Genomic DNA, 15413 nt, shown 5'->3' with positions numbered 1-15413 from the left:
GATTTCATTGTTGATCCTTGACTTTGTGTATGAATCCCTTGCTAACATGCCTTCCTCATGTGTCATAGGTGTTGTTGTTGCTGATCCTTTCCTTGTTGTCCGTATCTTGACACCCATAGAGTCCTTTGAAAACCAATGTGTCGCCCATAACGAACCGGACAGTGTTGTGATCATGTCCTCCTGTGTCCAGTAATTCAGCATAATTGATGCCTTTGTGTGTAAATCCACTTTTAGTCCATCTTCCTTGTATATCAGTAGTGGTGTTGATGCAAAGCAGGTCTTTATTATCCAACTCATGTGACTTGTGAGACTTCTTGAACTACACTGACTCAACCAGTAAAATCTGGGCAGTGTTTGTGATTTTTCTTTGTTACTATCCTTAGCAGCTTGTATTCTGCAGTTGTTTGCTAGGTTGATTACGTTCCTTGCCATATTGGAAACATGAACATGAATATTGCCATGCCAAAGTTCCCCTATAATGTCGTAACAACTTAGCATTTTCCTTAGAGCCTTCAAAGCCATGCTTGTGCCTATCCTTGCTTCCCTCCTAGTGGAATGAGTACATAGTACTAATACCACCAACTGGAAGTTGTTCAAGGAATAAGGCATGGCCACTGTAACGTTTCCTGCAAAAAGAAAACAAGGTTAGTGAAAAAACTGATCACCATGCTCTTCTCCACAAGGATTTGAACATGGTGATTGGGTGTTTGATCTCCAGCAGAATCAATTTCCTCTGCATATGTGTGAATGTTCCTGTGTAATTCTGCATGAATTTTTGCCTGGCTCCCTGTATATAATGTTGAAAAAATGGACTGCATTGGGTTGATCCATGACACTCCCATTGATCCCATATTCAATAGCCCATACTGCATATTTATGGACAGTATACTCTTGTACTGTCCATATTGAAAACTATTGTGAATCCCTCTAGTGCCTGTGACTTCTGTGGGTATTGTATGAATGATTGACCTTCAAATCTTGTATGTAATGCTCACTATGCTGCACATAAACCCCTTTTGTGTGAGCCCCCCAGTTTCATACTTATGCTTATCTTACTTACTCCTTAAAGGGAATGAGCACTAAGTGCTAATACCACCCAATGGACTCGTAAAGTATGATAAGGCATCAAGACATTAGCTTTTCCTGCAAAACAGAAAACAAGGTTAGTGAAAAAAATGATCAACATATTCTCCTCCCAAAGGAGTTGAACATGATGATCCAATGTACTCTCCTGTACCCTGCACTTCCTTATCTCCTCACTCCTTAGTTCTTGGCAACTTTTACCCTCAAGTATGGACGTTGCAGTTTGTCCTCATTCACTATCCTCCCCCCTTGAATATCCAGTTGCCAGAAATCTTTGCATTCTATATCTCCAAAATCTAGAGCATAATTGGCAAGTTGGTCAGCCAATTTGTTCCCTTCTCTAAAAATGTGTGACACGATATAATTGCACCCTTCCAAAAGCTGCATGATCTCCTCTACCTGATCAGCAATACACCATGGTGTCTTCCAAGTTCCATCAATAATTTTCTTCATTAGCATCGAGTCTATTTGGATCCATACATGAGAGTACTGATGCAATCTGCAGAACCTCAATGCATCTACAATAGCCACTGCCTCTGCTTCTGTGTTTATAGCCTCATTTATTTCCTTTCCTAATGCATAACATACATCTCCAGTTTCATTACTTACGCAGTATCCAATTGCACTCCTTCCTGGGTTCCTCCTAGATGCACCATCTGTGTTTACTTTAAGCCAACCTTCCCCTGGCAGCTCCCAACAAACTTTGTCAACCTTCAATCGAGGAGTATAGTTTTCCATCATCGATAATAACTCATGCCATTTGTGTGGAACATTACGCACTCCTGGCTTTCTTACTTGCACAAGGCCTTGAAGAATGGATAAAACTTGATATATCACTCGACTAGTTGAGACTGCATCCCCATACTTCATGCTATTCCTTCTCTTCCATAACTCCCAAACTACACAAGAAGGCAAAGCCTGCATAACAGGTTTGAGTCTAGGACAAACCTTGGCAGTCCAACATCTAGTGATAGCTTGATGCATTGTTAACCCCTCCATAGTAATACCTGACCTCGATAGGAAGTACCTACAAACACTTCTTGCAGTATCAGACTTGAAGAACAAATATTGTAGTGTTTCTTCCTTAGGCTGTGTGCAGCACCAACATTTTGAGGGCACGAAATAGCCCAGTCTCCTTATGAAGTCATCTAGAGGTAATTTTGCTTTCCAAACCTTCCACATGAAGAAAGAAATTTTGAAAGTTAAGCTTGCACCCAAATCATCTTATAAGCTGCCCTTGGTTCATCTCTCCTTCTCAAATACTCCCAGGCAGTTTTAATACTAAAGTATCCTCTAGTTTTCAACATCCAATAAGGCACATCTAGTACATCATGCTTAGGAGGTGGCTTAATTGTTTCCACAATATGTAGTGCATATTCCTCAGGTAAAACCTCCAGTAGTCTGTCTACATTCCAAGCACCCTCCTCAACCACATCATACATTATGAACTGACTCATTTATCCCAAAATCTTGAGGAACAATGAAGTACAGAGCTCCTAAACTTTTCCAATTGTCATACCAAAATAGAGAAGATCCCATCTTTGGATGCCACATTATTTGGTGTTCAATTAAATCCCTGCGCTCCAACATCTTCCTCCATACATGTGACCCTTCCCTCCATAGAACAATCACAGCATTCAGTTTCTTGCAATACTTTTGGCTCATAAATGAACTCCACAGACTTGGCTTGGTTCGAAAATTCCACCACAGTTTGCAGAACAAGGCTTTAGATACATCGTGCAGTCATCTAAAACCAATTCCACCCTCTTCATATGGCATACACAAGGTGTTCCAAGATGCCCAATGCCTATTATTGCCTCCTACTGAGCTGCTCTAGAAAAACCGTGCTAATATTTTATGCAATTTGTTTATAACATAGTTAGGAGGATTTACTTATAAGAGTAAGTGTATGGGCATGCTCTGAAGCACATGGGCAATCAGCACTACTCTACCACCTATAGAAAGCAACTTGCCCTTCCATGCTTGCAATATATCCAGTACCTTAGTACTCAAGCCTTGATAATAATCCATCTTTCTCCTCGAGTAAAAAATAGGACAACCTAGGTACATAAATGGAAATTCATGCCTTTTAATCCTAGTGATTCTTTACACTTTTAGCGACCTCCATGCTTGTTGAATGGTGCATACAAATAGCAGATTTTCTCTGCCTCGATGCAGCCTCAAACGCACTCAAAACTTCCATTATTAATCACAGAGATATAACATCAGATGAAGAGAAAATAATGGTGTCGTCTGCGTAAGGTAAATGATTGATTTTAGGACTCCACTTAGGCAAGCCAAAGCCACGGAAACACAGATTCAAACAAAGCATTTAGGCCCCTTGACATTGCCTCAGCAGCTAGAATGAATAAGGTAGGTGACAATGGATCCCCTTGCTGGACACCTCTTGATGATTTAAAAAAACCATGAGCCTACCCATTGATGAGAATAGAATACCAATTGTTTGACACAATTCCAAACACCAAACCAATGAATCTCTCACAAAATCCCATTTTCCTAAGCACTTTAGTCAGAAAGATCCAAGACAGCCTGTCATATGCTTTTGTCATGTCGAGCTTCATTACCACATTTGGTCCAGCTTTTGTTCTGAGCCTAATGTTTGTAATGATCTCCTGAGTGAGAAGCACATTTTCAACAATGCTCATCCCTTTCAAAAATCCAGCTTGCTCCTCAGAAATAAGATTAGGCAGTAGCACCACTAGTCTCTCATGAATCACCCTCGAGATGATTTTGTTGGTAAAATTGCTAAGGCTAATAGGCCTCATATCCAAAAATGTTGACACCTCCTTTTTCTTAGGAAGAAGGACCAGATTTGTGTGTGTCACACATTTTGGTAGTTCTTGGCCATTGAAAAAAGCTCGGAACATATCAGATAGATCGTCTCCAATTATGTCCCAACAGGAATGATAAAAGCTGCCTGTGTAACCATCTGGCCCTCCTGCACTGTCTCCATTTAAACCAAACACTACATTTTTAACCTCTTCTTTTGTTGGCTGCCTCACCAATTCTGAATTCTGCTCCATATCAACTAGTCTAGGCACATGATCTATAATGCCAAATGATGTAGGCACTGTTGTTTCTCTAAACTGATCTTCATAGAATTGAACTGCTTCAACAGCAATTTCTTCATCTTCCTCAATCCAGTTACGTTGACTGTTTTGAATCCTTTTGAGTTGTAGTCTCTTCCTTCGGCCATTGACTTAAGCATGAAAGAATTTGGTGTTCCTGTCACCATCTTTGAACCAAGCCATTCCTGATTTCTGTTTCCAGTGCTGTTCATCCAAGCCAAGGAATTTGATCAGCTCTGCCTGCACTTTTTGTAATCTCTCTCTATTTATCTTTATAGGACTAGCTTCAAACTGGGCTTCATGTACCATAACTACTTCCTCCAAACTAGCAATCTTCTGAAATATGTCACCATATGTTGCTCTACTCCAAGCTGACAATGCCTTTTTTAGCTTCTTTAACTTGTAGTTGAAAATGACAAATGGATTTGCACTGAAGTCTGCATGCCAGTTCTCTCTTACTACCTCTTTAAATGCTTGATCCAAAAATTAAGAAACCTGAATGGTTTCTTCACTGGAGCAGCCTCTATATCACACTTTAATAACATGGGGCTGTGATCTGAGCCAATCTTCAACAGATGTGTTACTTCTAGTCCTGGGAAGGTTTGCTGAAATTCAACATTAGCCAGACATCAATCCAGCCTCTTGAAAATACAATCCTCTTCTGCCCTCCCATTCCACCAAGTAAAAATACTACCTTTGAAGCCAAGATCAAATAAGTTGCAATAGTTGATGCAATATCGAAAGTCATCAATTTCATTCAAAGATACTAGCAATCCACCAAACTTTTCTTCTTCATCCCAAATAACGTTAAAGTCTCCACCTACAAGCCATGGCACTGTCATATCCCTTACCATTGCATACATTGAGTCCCATAGTTCTATTTTCTCAATGGCATCACATTTAGCATATACCAATGTAAGAATAAGCTCTACATGTGTTTCTGTATGAAAAAGTCTTAGTGTCAGCTGCTAAACCGTATTATACATAACAGTAACATCAAACACCTCATCAATGAATGCCCAAATCTTGTTTGACACATTTGCAATTGCTTGTGCAAAACTAATTTTTCTTCTATATCTCTCCAACTTTCTAGCTTGTTGCATTGGCTCCATAAGTCCTATAAATTCAAAATGGTGCTGCCTATGCATCTTGATTAACCTCTCAAATGCTTGTTGAGTATTTACTGACCTAATGTTCCAAATAAGAGCATCCATTACTGATTATTTGATTTTGTCAGAGTCATCCTCGTTTCTACACCACCTGTATACACAACAGTGTTATCTTTATGCTGTTCTTCCTTCGTTTTGCTGCTGATTTAGCCTTTTCAATATGCCTAGGTGAGATATCGCCCTGCCTAGCTACATTGAGGAAATTCTAGGCTGTAGATTCTTGATCCAAGTGCTTGCCTGTTTTGTCAATTTGCTCTTCTGCATCATTGGCATCATCGTCACCCAATGTAGTCACAATATTGGATTTACGAAGCTTAAGCAGCTTAGCTTGTTCCTCTACTTTCTTCTGCAACTTCAATTGTGTGGCCTCCAATGGAACAATATTTCTAGCCTCAACTAGAAGTTGTGCATTGGACTGCCCGTTCCCAGTCTTTACAATCTCCTTTTCATTGGCATTAACAATCACATTTTGTACTGCAATCTCCCCTGTTCTTCTTGGATCAACATTAGCAATCCCTATCCCTTCAGTGTTCTCTGTACCTATTCTATCACTTTTTGTTGCAACCTGCCTATCTTTACCAGATTCCTGCTCTTTGGACTCCCTAGTAACATTCTTTAGGTTCTCTTCCGAAGTGGTCTCCCTAGTAATAATGGGATCCCCATTTACACTTTGTTCCTCTCCCTCTTGATCATCATCAACCGGTACATCATTATTTGGTACTCCATCTGGAACTTCACCCTCATCAGAATCCTCCTCAATTTGATCAGGCCAAAGCCTGCCTCCACTCCATTGAACTCTGTCATTCTCCTTAGGCAAGTCACTCCTTGTCTTAGCCCCAACAGATTGATTTTCAGGATTTTTGGCCAATTGTCTTTCCACAAGGGTATCTTGTGATGGTATGTCCTGACATGATGTATTAATACCAACTGCATTGGCCTTGAAGGTTCTTTGTACCCACTGAGCAGTTGATTTCTTAGCTCTAGATGTCTCATTCCCTTTCCCAGTTGGAGTGGCATCCACACACCCATTAGTTGAACCAATCCCAGCTGAACTAGGATTAAAAATTGGAGCTGCTGGATTTAACTTCCCAGCATCATTAGGATTAGATTTTTGACTTTGTTGAGCTGATATTTGATTCCCGCTATTGGAGGTCTAGGACTTTGTTGATCATCCACCAATACCAGTTGATTATCATTTTCTTCTTCATCATTCATCACCTCTAAAACTGCAAACTTATTTCCCAATAGAACCTGGTTATTTGCTCCTTGATCAACTGGTACAATTTCTTTCCCAGTCTTACCTTGAACTTTATTTTGTTTTCCACAATTCTTACCATTAGTTCCTCCATTACCTTGTTTCTTTTCACCTTGCTGTACTGGAAAAATTTCTTTTCCAGTCTTCCCTTGAGCTTCAGTCTGATTAGCAATAGCCTTAACTCGATTGCCCTTCACTTCTTTCCACTGCTCCTTTGAATTTTCAGCTACATTACCTATGACCTTACCATTTGAGAGAATCATCAAAGCCTGTTGATTAGCATTGTTTGTTCGTTAGCATTCACAGCCTTTTTTGCATTGTCCTTATCAACATACAACTCTGGATGTAATCTCCAGCATTCCAACTCATCATGTCCTTGCAGCTTACATGTTTTGCAATATTTAGGAAGCATATCATATTGAATCTTTACCCATTATGTCCTTGTCTCACGTGTTTCTCCATTCTCGATATCCATTCTTACCTTTTTAGGCAAATCAGCAAGAAGATCAACTAGAACTTTCACCCTCGCACAACTACGTCTAGTTTTATTGATAGTAGCTATATCTAGGTGCAAAGGCTTCCCCACAGCTGAAGCTAAGGAAAATAAACATTCCTTAACAAAATATGTAGGTAACAAACCTGGGAATGATATCCACGTCATGGCTTTTGGAGTTTCTTCACCTGTTGATACCCAATGTTTCTCTATATATTTTAAATATGCATAAAGACCTTCAAAATAGCATATATATGCATATATAAGCATGCACAATGTTTTATAATTTTTCCCATGATTTTTAAGGATTTAAATTGATTTATTTTCTCCCCTTTTATTCATAAAATCCCAATAATTATTTCCCAAATATTGTTATGATGATTTATTCATTTAATTTCTATACTTATACCAAAATAAAATTAATATAATTTTTATGCATTTTTGTAATTACATTTGATATTTTTCAAGCTAAATTGCATATAATTGCATTGTTAGCCCATTTTAATGTATAATTATATTTTATACGTATAAAATTGGCCCCGATATTTTTTAAAATGATAATTATATATTTTAAATCCCCGACGCCTTTAGATGCTCTCGTCTCTTCTCTTCTCTCAACCTAACCTTAATCTCTCTTCAAATGCCGCCTCCCTCTCCGGTCATCTCCGGCGACCACCTTTCAACCCAAAGCCTCCAATGGTTTCCCCCTCGCCGTGCTCATCATCTCTGAGGCCTTCAAGGGCCCTAGGCCATGCCGACTTATGTCTTGGGTTGCTGTTTTTGGTTGTTCATGGCTTCTCCGGCGTGATTTTGGGCAAAATCACACCATATTTGTTGCGATCTTTGAAGTTTATAGCAGGTTCTTCCGTTTCTGTCTGGGTTTCCTTTGAAACCCTAGCTGTTTGAATCTATTAGATCTGTGCTATTTTTAACGATTCAAATATGTTTCTTTCTATGTTCTACACTGTTCTCAGACCTCTCTTTAAAAATCTTCAACTTTAAGCCGTTTTTACTTTCTTTAAAGTTAGGGTTTCTCGGAGTTTCTTCTACACTTGTTTAAACTGATTTTTCTTTATGTTTAAACCTCTTTCCTTGCTTATCTTGACTGATTCTATGTTCTTACTGCTCTTTAACTCGCCTATGTTAAAAAGCCCTAATTTTTAAGATCTTCTTTGTCTTGGTTCTGTGTGTTAGCCTAACTACTTGATTCTTGTTAAGCTTCTGTGGTTACCATGCTTCAAATGTGTTTTACTGAGTCCTTAGCCTGCTTATATCACTTCTGTGTGATTGTGTTCATCTTGTTTGTTCATCTCTTGCCCCTTTTTGTCGATATTGCTGACCTTGCATGTTTGCTACGTCCGTTTGATCTTCTCTATTTATATGTTGAAGTATAGAATCATGACTCCTTATTGATTGATTCAGATTTCCTTAATTGATGGTTTGATTGAAAGATTTTTCTTTTAAAACCCTAAAGTTCTACCTCGTCTGTTTAAATTGACTGATTTCATTACCTTATTTACTGTGGTACTTTTAGTCCTAATTGACTACCCTATGCTTACTGAACTTTTATTCTTTCCTTATTAGTCATGTACTGATTTTTCTTGCCTTATATGCTACCGGTTCTTACCGTTTGAATTAGTTCCCTTAATTAAGGGAGTACTTGCCTTGATTTTCTGATTGATTGATTCTGAATTCCTCAATCATTATGCTACTATGATTTTTAACTTATTACTACCTGTTTTCAAACTATAAATACTCTAGTCTTTCATTAGCACAGACACGGACACTTGGGTTTTAAGACTATCTCTCATACTTTAAAAATCTCTTCTCTCTCTCTTGTGCTATCTGCTATTGTTAGCCGGCTGCAAGCCAAGGCTAACCATTTGTGCTCTCTTGTTCTTTCATTCTGCTTACTCTCCTCTTCACTGGTATGTCCTAGTTCAATTCAAAGTTCCAACAACAACATGATTCTCTTATTATTTCAGTTCTTCTTGTTTCTGGTTTGCTTCTGTTTGTGGTTTTGTTGTGAAACTTGTAGTTAAGAACACATTACTAGCATGTTATTATGTCTTCCCCTTCCTTTAGATTAGTATATTCCCTTTATGTGTGTTTCTGAGCATGTCTTACCAATTGTCTCTCACTTGTTGTATGCTTACCATACTACATCCCATGAATCCCAAATCCCTATCACCCCTCTATGTGGTTGTGTTCTTCATGTCTGGTTTTGTGACTATGCCAGTGTCAGTTGTTTCTGAGCATGAGCCCTTTTGATTGGCATATTTTAAGTGCTTTTAAGTCAAAATAGCTTTTAAGCCATTTTGTAGTGTTTGGATAAAGTAAAAAAGTGCTTTTAAGCACTTGTTTTAAAGCTAAAATGACAAAAACAAGCTAAAAGACAAAAGCTAGAAATCCTAACTTATGGCTTAAAAGCTATTTTGGCTTAAAAGCTATTTTGGCTTAAAAGCTACTTAAAATAAGCCCATCCAAACGGGCTCCATGTCTAAACCAGTCCTAGACCTTTGCTGGGTTATGTGTGTCCCAAACCCCCTTGCCCCTATGTGTGATTACTGAATTCACTTGGTTCTGTGAACTAGCCGTGTTTGGATTGTGTTAATTGTTCCACTCTCTTTTTCTCAAACCATCTCTGTTGCTTTACTGAATTACTTTCAAAAAAGGCTTTTGTTAAATACAGTTTCTTACCAAGACCTTTTTAACTTGTGTCCACCACTTCTCACTCAACTCTTAGTCAGTAAGTTCTGTCCCCTCTAATATGTGTACTGCCTTGGGATCCTTTGAGAACCCTCTGAACTCTGGCATACTAAGGCTGGACTTTCCACACTGCACTTGTTTAATTTTGGGTTGCTAAGTCTAGGTGTAAGCACTGCCCGGGATCCTTGAGATCCTTAGGGAACTTTGATGGACCTAGAGTCTGATTTGTCTATGGAACTGAGGCATATGAGACCATTGGAGGCTATGGGAAACCTGGGCCTAATTGAAGGCTCCCTATATAATATCTTCTTGATTTTCTATTTTATTTATGTAATTCATTGGCTTGTAATGATTTGTAAACAGATATTGGGGTATTTAGTGAAAAGGGGTGGGGAGATACATATTTTCTGGGGTAATACGGGTAGAAATCCTGCTCTTAGGACTTTACTTTTCAAGTCCGTTTGTTCTAAATAGAAAACATGCTCTTAGGACTTTACTTTTTTCAAGTTTGTTTGTTCTAAATAGAAAACATGCCCTTAGGACTTTACTCTTTGAATCTAATTGCATTGCCAAATAGAAATCATGTCCATAGGACTTCACCTTTAAGTTTGTTTACTCGTCAAGTAGAAACCATGTCTATAAGGTTTTACATTCTGTCATATTTTAGAAACCATCCATATAGGTTCCAAGAAATCATGTCTTAAAATTAGTTTGATAATAGATACCATGCTTATAGGACTTATTTCAGATATAGATAATGAGTACTTCTGTATGTTGCCACATTTGCAAATCGACTAAAATTAGTAATACGCCCAGATATCATGCCTATAGGAAGTCCTACTCGCAATTCTGTCTGTTAATCTAATATAGTCTAATGAGCTCCTTTAATCACGCCTAGTTCATTCCTGAATTGGTCTTATTAAGTATTAAGCAAGTTCTGAAACAAGTTCTTTCAAACTGCCTCATCTCATTAGATATCATGCCTATAAGTATTTAAGGAGCCTATTTCAAAATCTCTTCGTTTTTGCATTAATAGATATCAGTATCCTGCGTATAGGCATGCCTCTAGGGCGCTTTCAAAATTGCATTCTCTGAAACTGTCTCTATCGTTTAATGCTTTCTGATCCTAACAGGCTTTAAAAGGAGTCCTTAGGCAACTGCTAGGGTGTAATTTTTGAGTCTAAAAAGGGGTTTGTTTGTTTCTGCATATTCACTTAGATATCCTGCTTTAGGACATTGTTTAATAAAAGACCTTAACTGCGCTTGAGTCGTGCTGCTTAGATGTTTGTTTGAGGAGGAAACTCTGAGCCTCTTAATTGCTCCCATTATGTGTGAAAGTCCCAAAATGCTTTTGACTGTCGCCTTAGAATTTTTGCCTTTTAAAAACCTTAGGCGGTATGTCTAGAACCACCTATAGGTAGAGTTCCTAACTCCCTCCAGGACCATTAAGAAGGGATGGGTAGCAACATGCAATAGGAATCGTTGACCAAACACTCGCTTTGCATGACCAATAAGGGGACGGTCAGGATAGACACAGATATGATGACCGGTGCGCTAATGTCACGCATAGCCCTTTTCCAAGGAGTGATTACCGGGCATTGTACTGATATGATCCTATAGGCTAACCAACCTAGGACCCCCTCTCCCCAAATCCTCCTTACTTGAAGCTTTATTTTCCTTTTATACATACAAACTGTTTAAATTCTTATTTGAGTTATACAATGCCCAACATGCTCTGCTTGCAATTATCTGCTTCAACTGTTTATTTTATTTTTGGACTAATTCGTAAGTACAAGTTCGGCCGGGACCCACAGTTTGGGCCAAGAGGGGTGCCTAACACCTTCCCCTCGAGGTTACTTCGAGCCCTTACTCTAATCTCTGGTAATGCAAACCAATCCAAGAGTTAATCGCTCTAGGTGCCCTAACGCACCATAATCCGTTAGGTGGCGGCTCTTCAAATACCCAATTCCCAAAAAGGAAATGAGTCATTACACCCCGTGAATGTCGAAACCCGGACCTCTCTCCCCGTCAAAAGGAGGGAAAAAAGGGGGCGCGACAGCATGACGATTCTATTGGAGATATTTTTAGGCTCTTACCACAACGAACTTGCTCTTATAAATTAGTCCAAGCATGATTATCCCATACCCTGCTCCCTTATTTGAATTTAACTACCTATTTTTCAAGCATTTATGATTTCTTTATTGCCCTGAAACTAATTTGTCTCCTTATTTCCTTTTTCCTGTAACCGTCTTTCAATTATTCAAATAGTGTATTTTTTTTCCTACGTGAAAATACTTGACTACATGTTATTAATTGCTGCATAAATCATGCTCCGCATCATATTCCACTCGTGCGTCTCAAATCCTATAGCAACGCTTTAATGAGTGGTTCGCTCTTCCTATTTACTACCCTTAAATTCGAAAAGGCTTATTTGCGGTAAAACCAGTCAATCAGCGGTGCAGTCGACGGTTCCGTGCCTTCCCCCTCAAGTTGTCCACTTGAGGGTATCAGTCTAAAACCCCATAGAAACCTTACTCTGTTTAAATTGTACATGCATCATGGTCAAACCTAGTCGGATCAATTATGTTGTCCATATAATGATCCTTTAAGATAAGCCTTATCCAAAGTCCATCAGGTTTTCCATAATCCCAAAGGACGTAACCACGCTTTGTGCATTAATTTGGAGAACTAAATGCCGATATGCTGATCATAAATGTATAAATAGTCGAGTCCGGTGGGGGGTAAGGGCTAACCCTTTTGTTTTGCAGAAAATGAGGCACAAGGTCCCCAGCTTCGGTATGGTTAGAACACCCTCACTCTTGCTAGACTGGTGGAGGAATCTTCCATCAGATGACCAAATCAATGAATGGAAAGAGAGGGCCGCCAAATCTAGCGAGAAGCTTGAATATCTGGAATACAGCCTGTTGGAATTGGAAGGAAAAGTGAGGAAGAGAGTCACCGACTGCCAAAACAATGAGGGAAACGAGGAAGGGCAGTTGGCAAAGGCATTCCTGCTAATGAGCCTACGCGAACTGGGGGATTTGATCGACAAGAGCATTCAGCCTGAAGAAAGTCCTTCCGAGACCAAATAGATTAGGTTTACTTGCTTTTAAAATGTAATAAGGTCAAGTGTCAGTAGTGACTTATCTTATTATTTTAGTGTCATTTTGGGATTCGTCTATTTTTACATTATGAAATGAAGCATTTATTGGCATTAAAAGTTCTCCAAATCTACTTGTCGCTAGGCCTACCTCGGGTACAACGGGGCTCACAAATTAGGACGCGAATTTATATTTCCGCAATATTTGTTTAGGTACTGCAAACATTTCAGAACCCTCACTGACTTGTTACCTTTTTTTTTGCTTATTTTTTATTATTATTCCCATCCCCTTAGGTTGGTTCATCCATACTGGCCTCATCAGCATATCATACCAGATCCAGAGGCCCTCCACCTCCTCCTTCTCCAAGCTACACAAAAAGCAGAGGAAAAGCAAAGATGGATGACTTAAGTGGAATACGAAAGGAAAATGTTGAAAACACAGAAACTTCCGACGGCCGCAGTACTCCGGCCCCGAATGACTTGGTTTTGAGACTGGAGCAAAAGATACTAGAACTGCAACGAGAACTCGAGCGGTCCGCAATTTGGAAAACTTGTCACTCACCCTCAATGTCCCTGATATCCACCAACAGAACACAAAGAACTCAACACCTTCTCAGAACGCACAAAACCAACAGCCACAAAATCCCACCATACCAAATCAATACTCAACTCCACCTCAAAATATCAATCCACTGCCAATACCAACTCCACCACAACATCATCATCAACCAATTCCAACCACCACTTACCACACTCCCCAAAATACACCCCCACTCATTCCGGATCCACAAAACTCCACCAATGAACATCACTATACCCAAGTCCCTGGTACCCATCAGAGCAACCCCATATACGTGGAAACTATACCACATTCTACCCAACCAATCTCCTGTGCACTGGAACCCTCCGAAAAGGACCTGCTCATTAAGAACATGGTCGAAGAACTAAAGAAGTTACCAAGCCGAGTTCAAGGTGTTGAAGGCGATAGAGGAATAGAAGGTTTGAACTATGAAGATCTGTTCATTCAGCCCGATGTGGAATTTCCAGAAGGGTACAATCCTCCCAACTTTGAAATGTTCGATGGTACAAGTGATCCCAGGGTTCACCTACAAACCTACTGTGACAAGCTTGTGGGGGTTGGAAAAGATGAAAAGATTCGGATGAAGCTATTTATGAGGAGCCTTACTAGGGACGCTTTGTCTTGGTATATCAGCCAGAATCCCAAGAATTGGTCCAATTGGGTAAGCATGGCATCGAATTTCATGGACCGGTTCAGGTTCAACATAGAGAATGCACCAGATGTTTCTACATTCAGAATCTCAAGAAGAAACCTACTGAGACTTTCCGCGATATGCTACTCGTTGGAGGTGGAAAGCCACCAAGGTCAGGCCTGCGTTGGATGAAGAACGGATGAATAAATTCTTCGTCAGGGCACAGGATCCGCAATATTATGAGAGGTTGATGGTTATCGAAAATCACAAATTCTCTAATGGAAAGGATCGAGGAAGGAATCAAGAGCGGGATGGTAACGAATTTCGAGGCACTGCAAGCCACGAATAAGGCACTCCAATCAGGCAGTATATCGAAGAAGAGAGATTTAGGGCAGTAATGGTGGCCCAGGGCCCAAAAACTCCACTCACCTACCAGTCACCTCCACCCACATACCAAACACCTCCACCTACACCTCCACCCACATACCAAACACCTCCACCTACATACCAAGCATCACCACCTACATATCAACCTTCATCTCCGAGATATTCTCAACCAGCCACTGTCCATCACACCTATAATTCCCAACCATCCCACTTCCAATCACCACCAACTCGCCAAAATTATCCAAGACCAAGACCCAACTTCGACCGCAAGCCACCCAGACAATACACCGCCATTGCTGAGCCTATCGACCAATTGTATGAAAGGTTAAAGGCCGCAGGTTACGTCACTCCTATTCCGGCTGTGGCACTAGAAAATAGGGGTGGGCATAAAATTCGAAAAATCAAATTCCGAATCGAACCGAATTAATTCGGTATTTCGGTTTCGTTTTTTTCCAGTATTTCGGTCTAATTTGGTATTGCATTTTTGTTATTTCGGTATTTTGGTACGGTTCTCGGTATTAGAATTTTGAAATTTTGGTATACCGAAATACCGAAATTTTAAAGCCTTTTTTTTTGGACCTTGCCCAGCCCCAAGCCCAATTTTATAATTTAATTCCCAATTTCCCATCGCCCCACCCCTACCCCAAGCCCAACTGCCTAAGCCCACACTCTAATTTCGTAGACTTTGTATTTTCTCTACTCACAGCTTATCTTTTGTAAATTTTTTATTTTTTTGGAATTGCGTTTTTCTTGTTTCTTTTTGTTTGTTTTAATTTCTTTTTACTTGTTATTTCAACTGATTTTGTTTTCTTTTAGTTTTGACTTGATATAACTTAATCTCAGTCAAAAGTTAAGAAAATCAAAAACTAGAATGTCATATGCGTGTAGACTTTTGGAACTCACCCACGCATTTTTCT

At 39.6% G+C, this 15413-nt stretch overlaps 1 protein-coding gene across 1 annotated transcript; it reads right to left on the bottom strand.

Moving 5' to 3' along the window:
• Positions 1-1263: 1263 nt before the first annotated feature.
• Positions 1264-2525, bottom strand: LOC109215344. Its single transcript, XM_019379387.1, has 2 exons — positions 2298-2525; positions 1264-2256 (listed from the first exon to the last, which is right to left on the bottom strand). The coding sequence occupies exons 1-2, from the start codon at positions 2523-2525 to the stop codon at positions 1264-1266; spliced, it is 1221 nt and encodes a 406-aa protein (XP_019234932.1).
• Between the last annotated feature and the right edge of the window lie 12888 nt (positions 2526-15413).

Source organism: Nicotiana attenuata, unplaced genomic scaffold (assembly GCF_001879085.1).
Source record: "Nicotiana attenuata strain UT unplaced genomic scaffold, NIATTr2, whole genome shotgun sequence".
In the NCBI taxonomy this organism is placed as follows: domain Eukaryota; kingdom Viridiplantae; phylum Streptophyta; class Magnoliopsida; order Solanales; family Solanaceae; genus Nicotiana; species Nicotiana attenuata.
The sequence above is the reverse complement of the archived record's forward strand: the minus strand, read 5'-3'. Positions and strand labels throughout refer to the sequence as shown.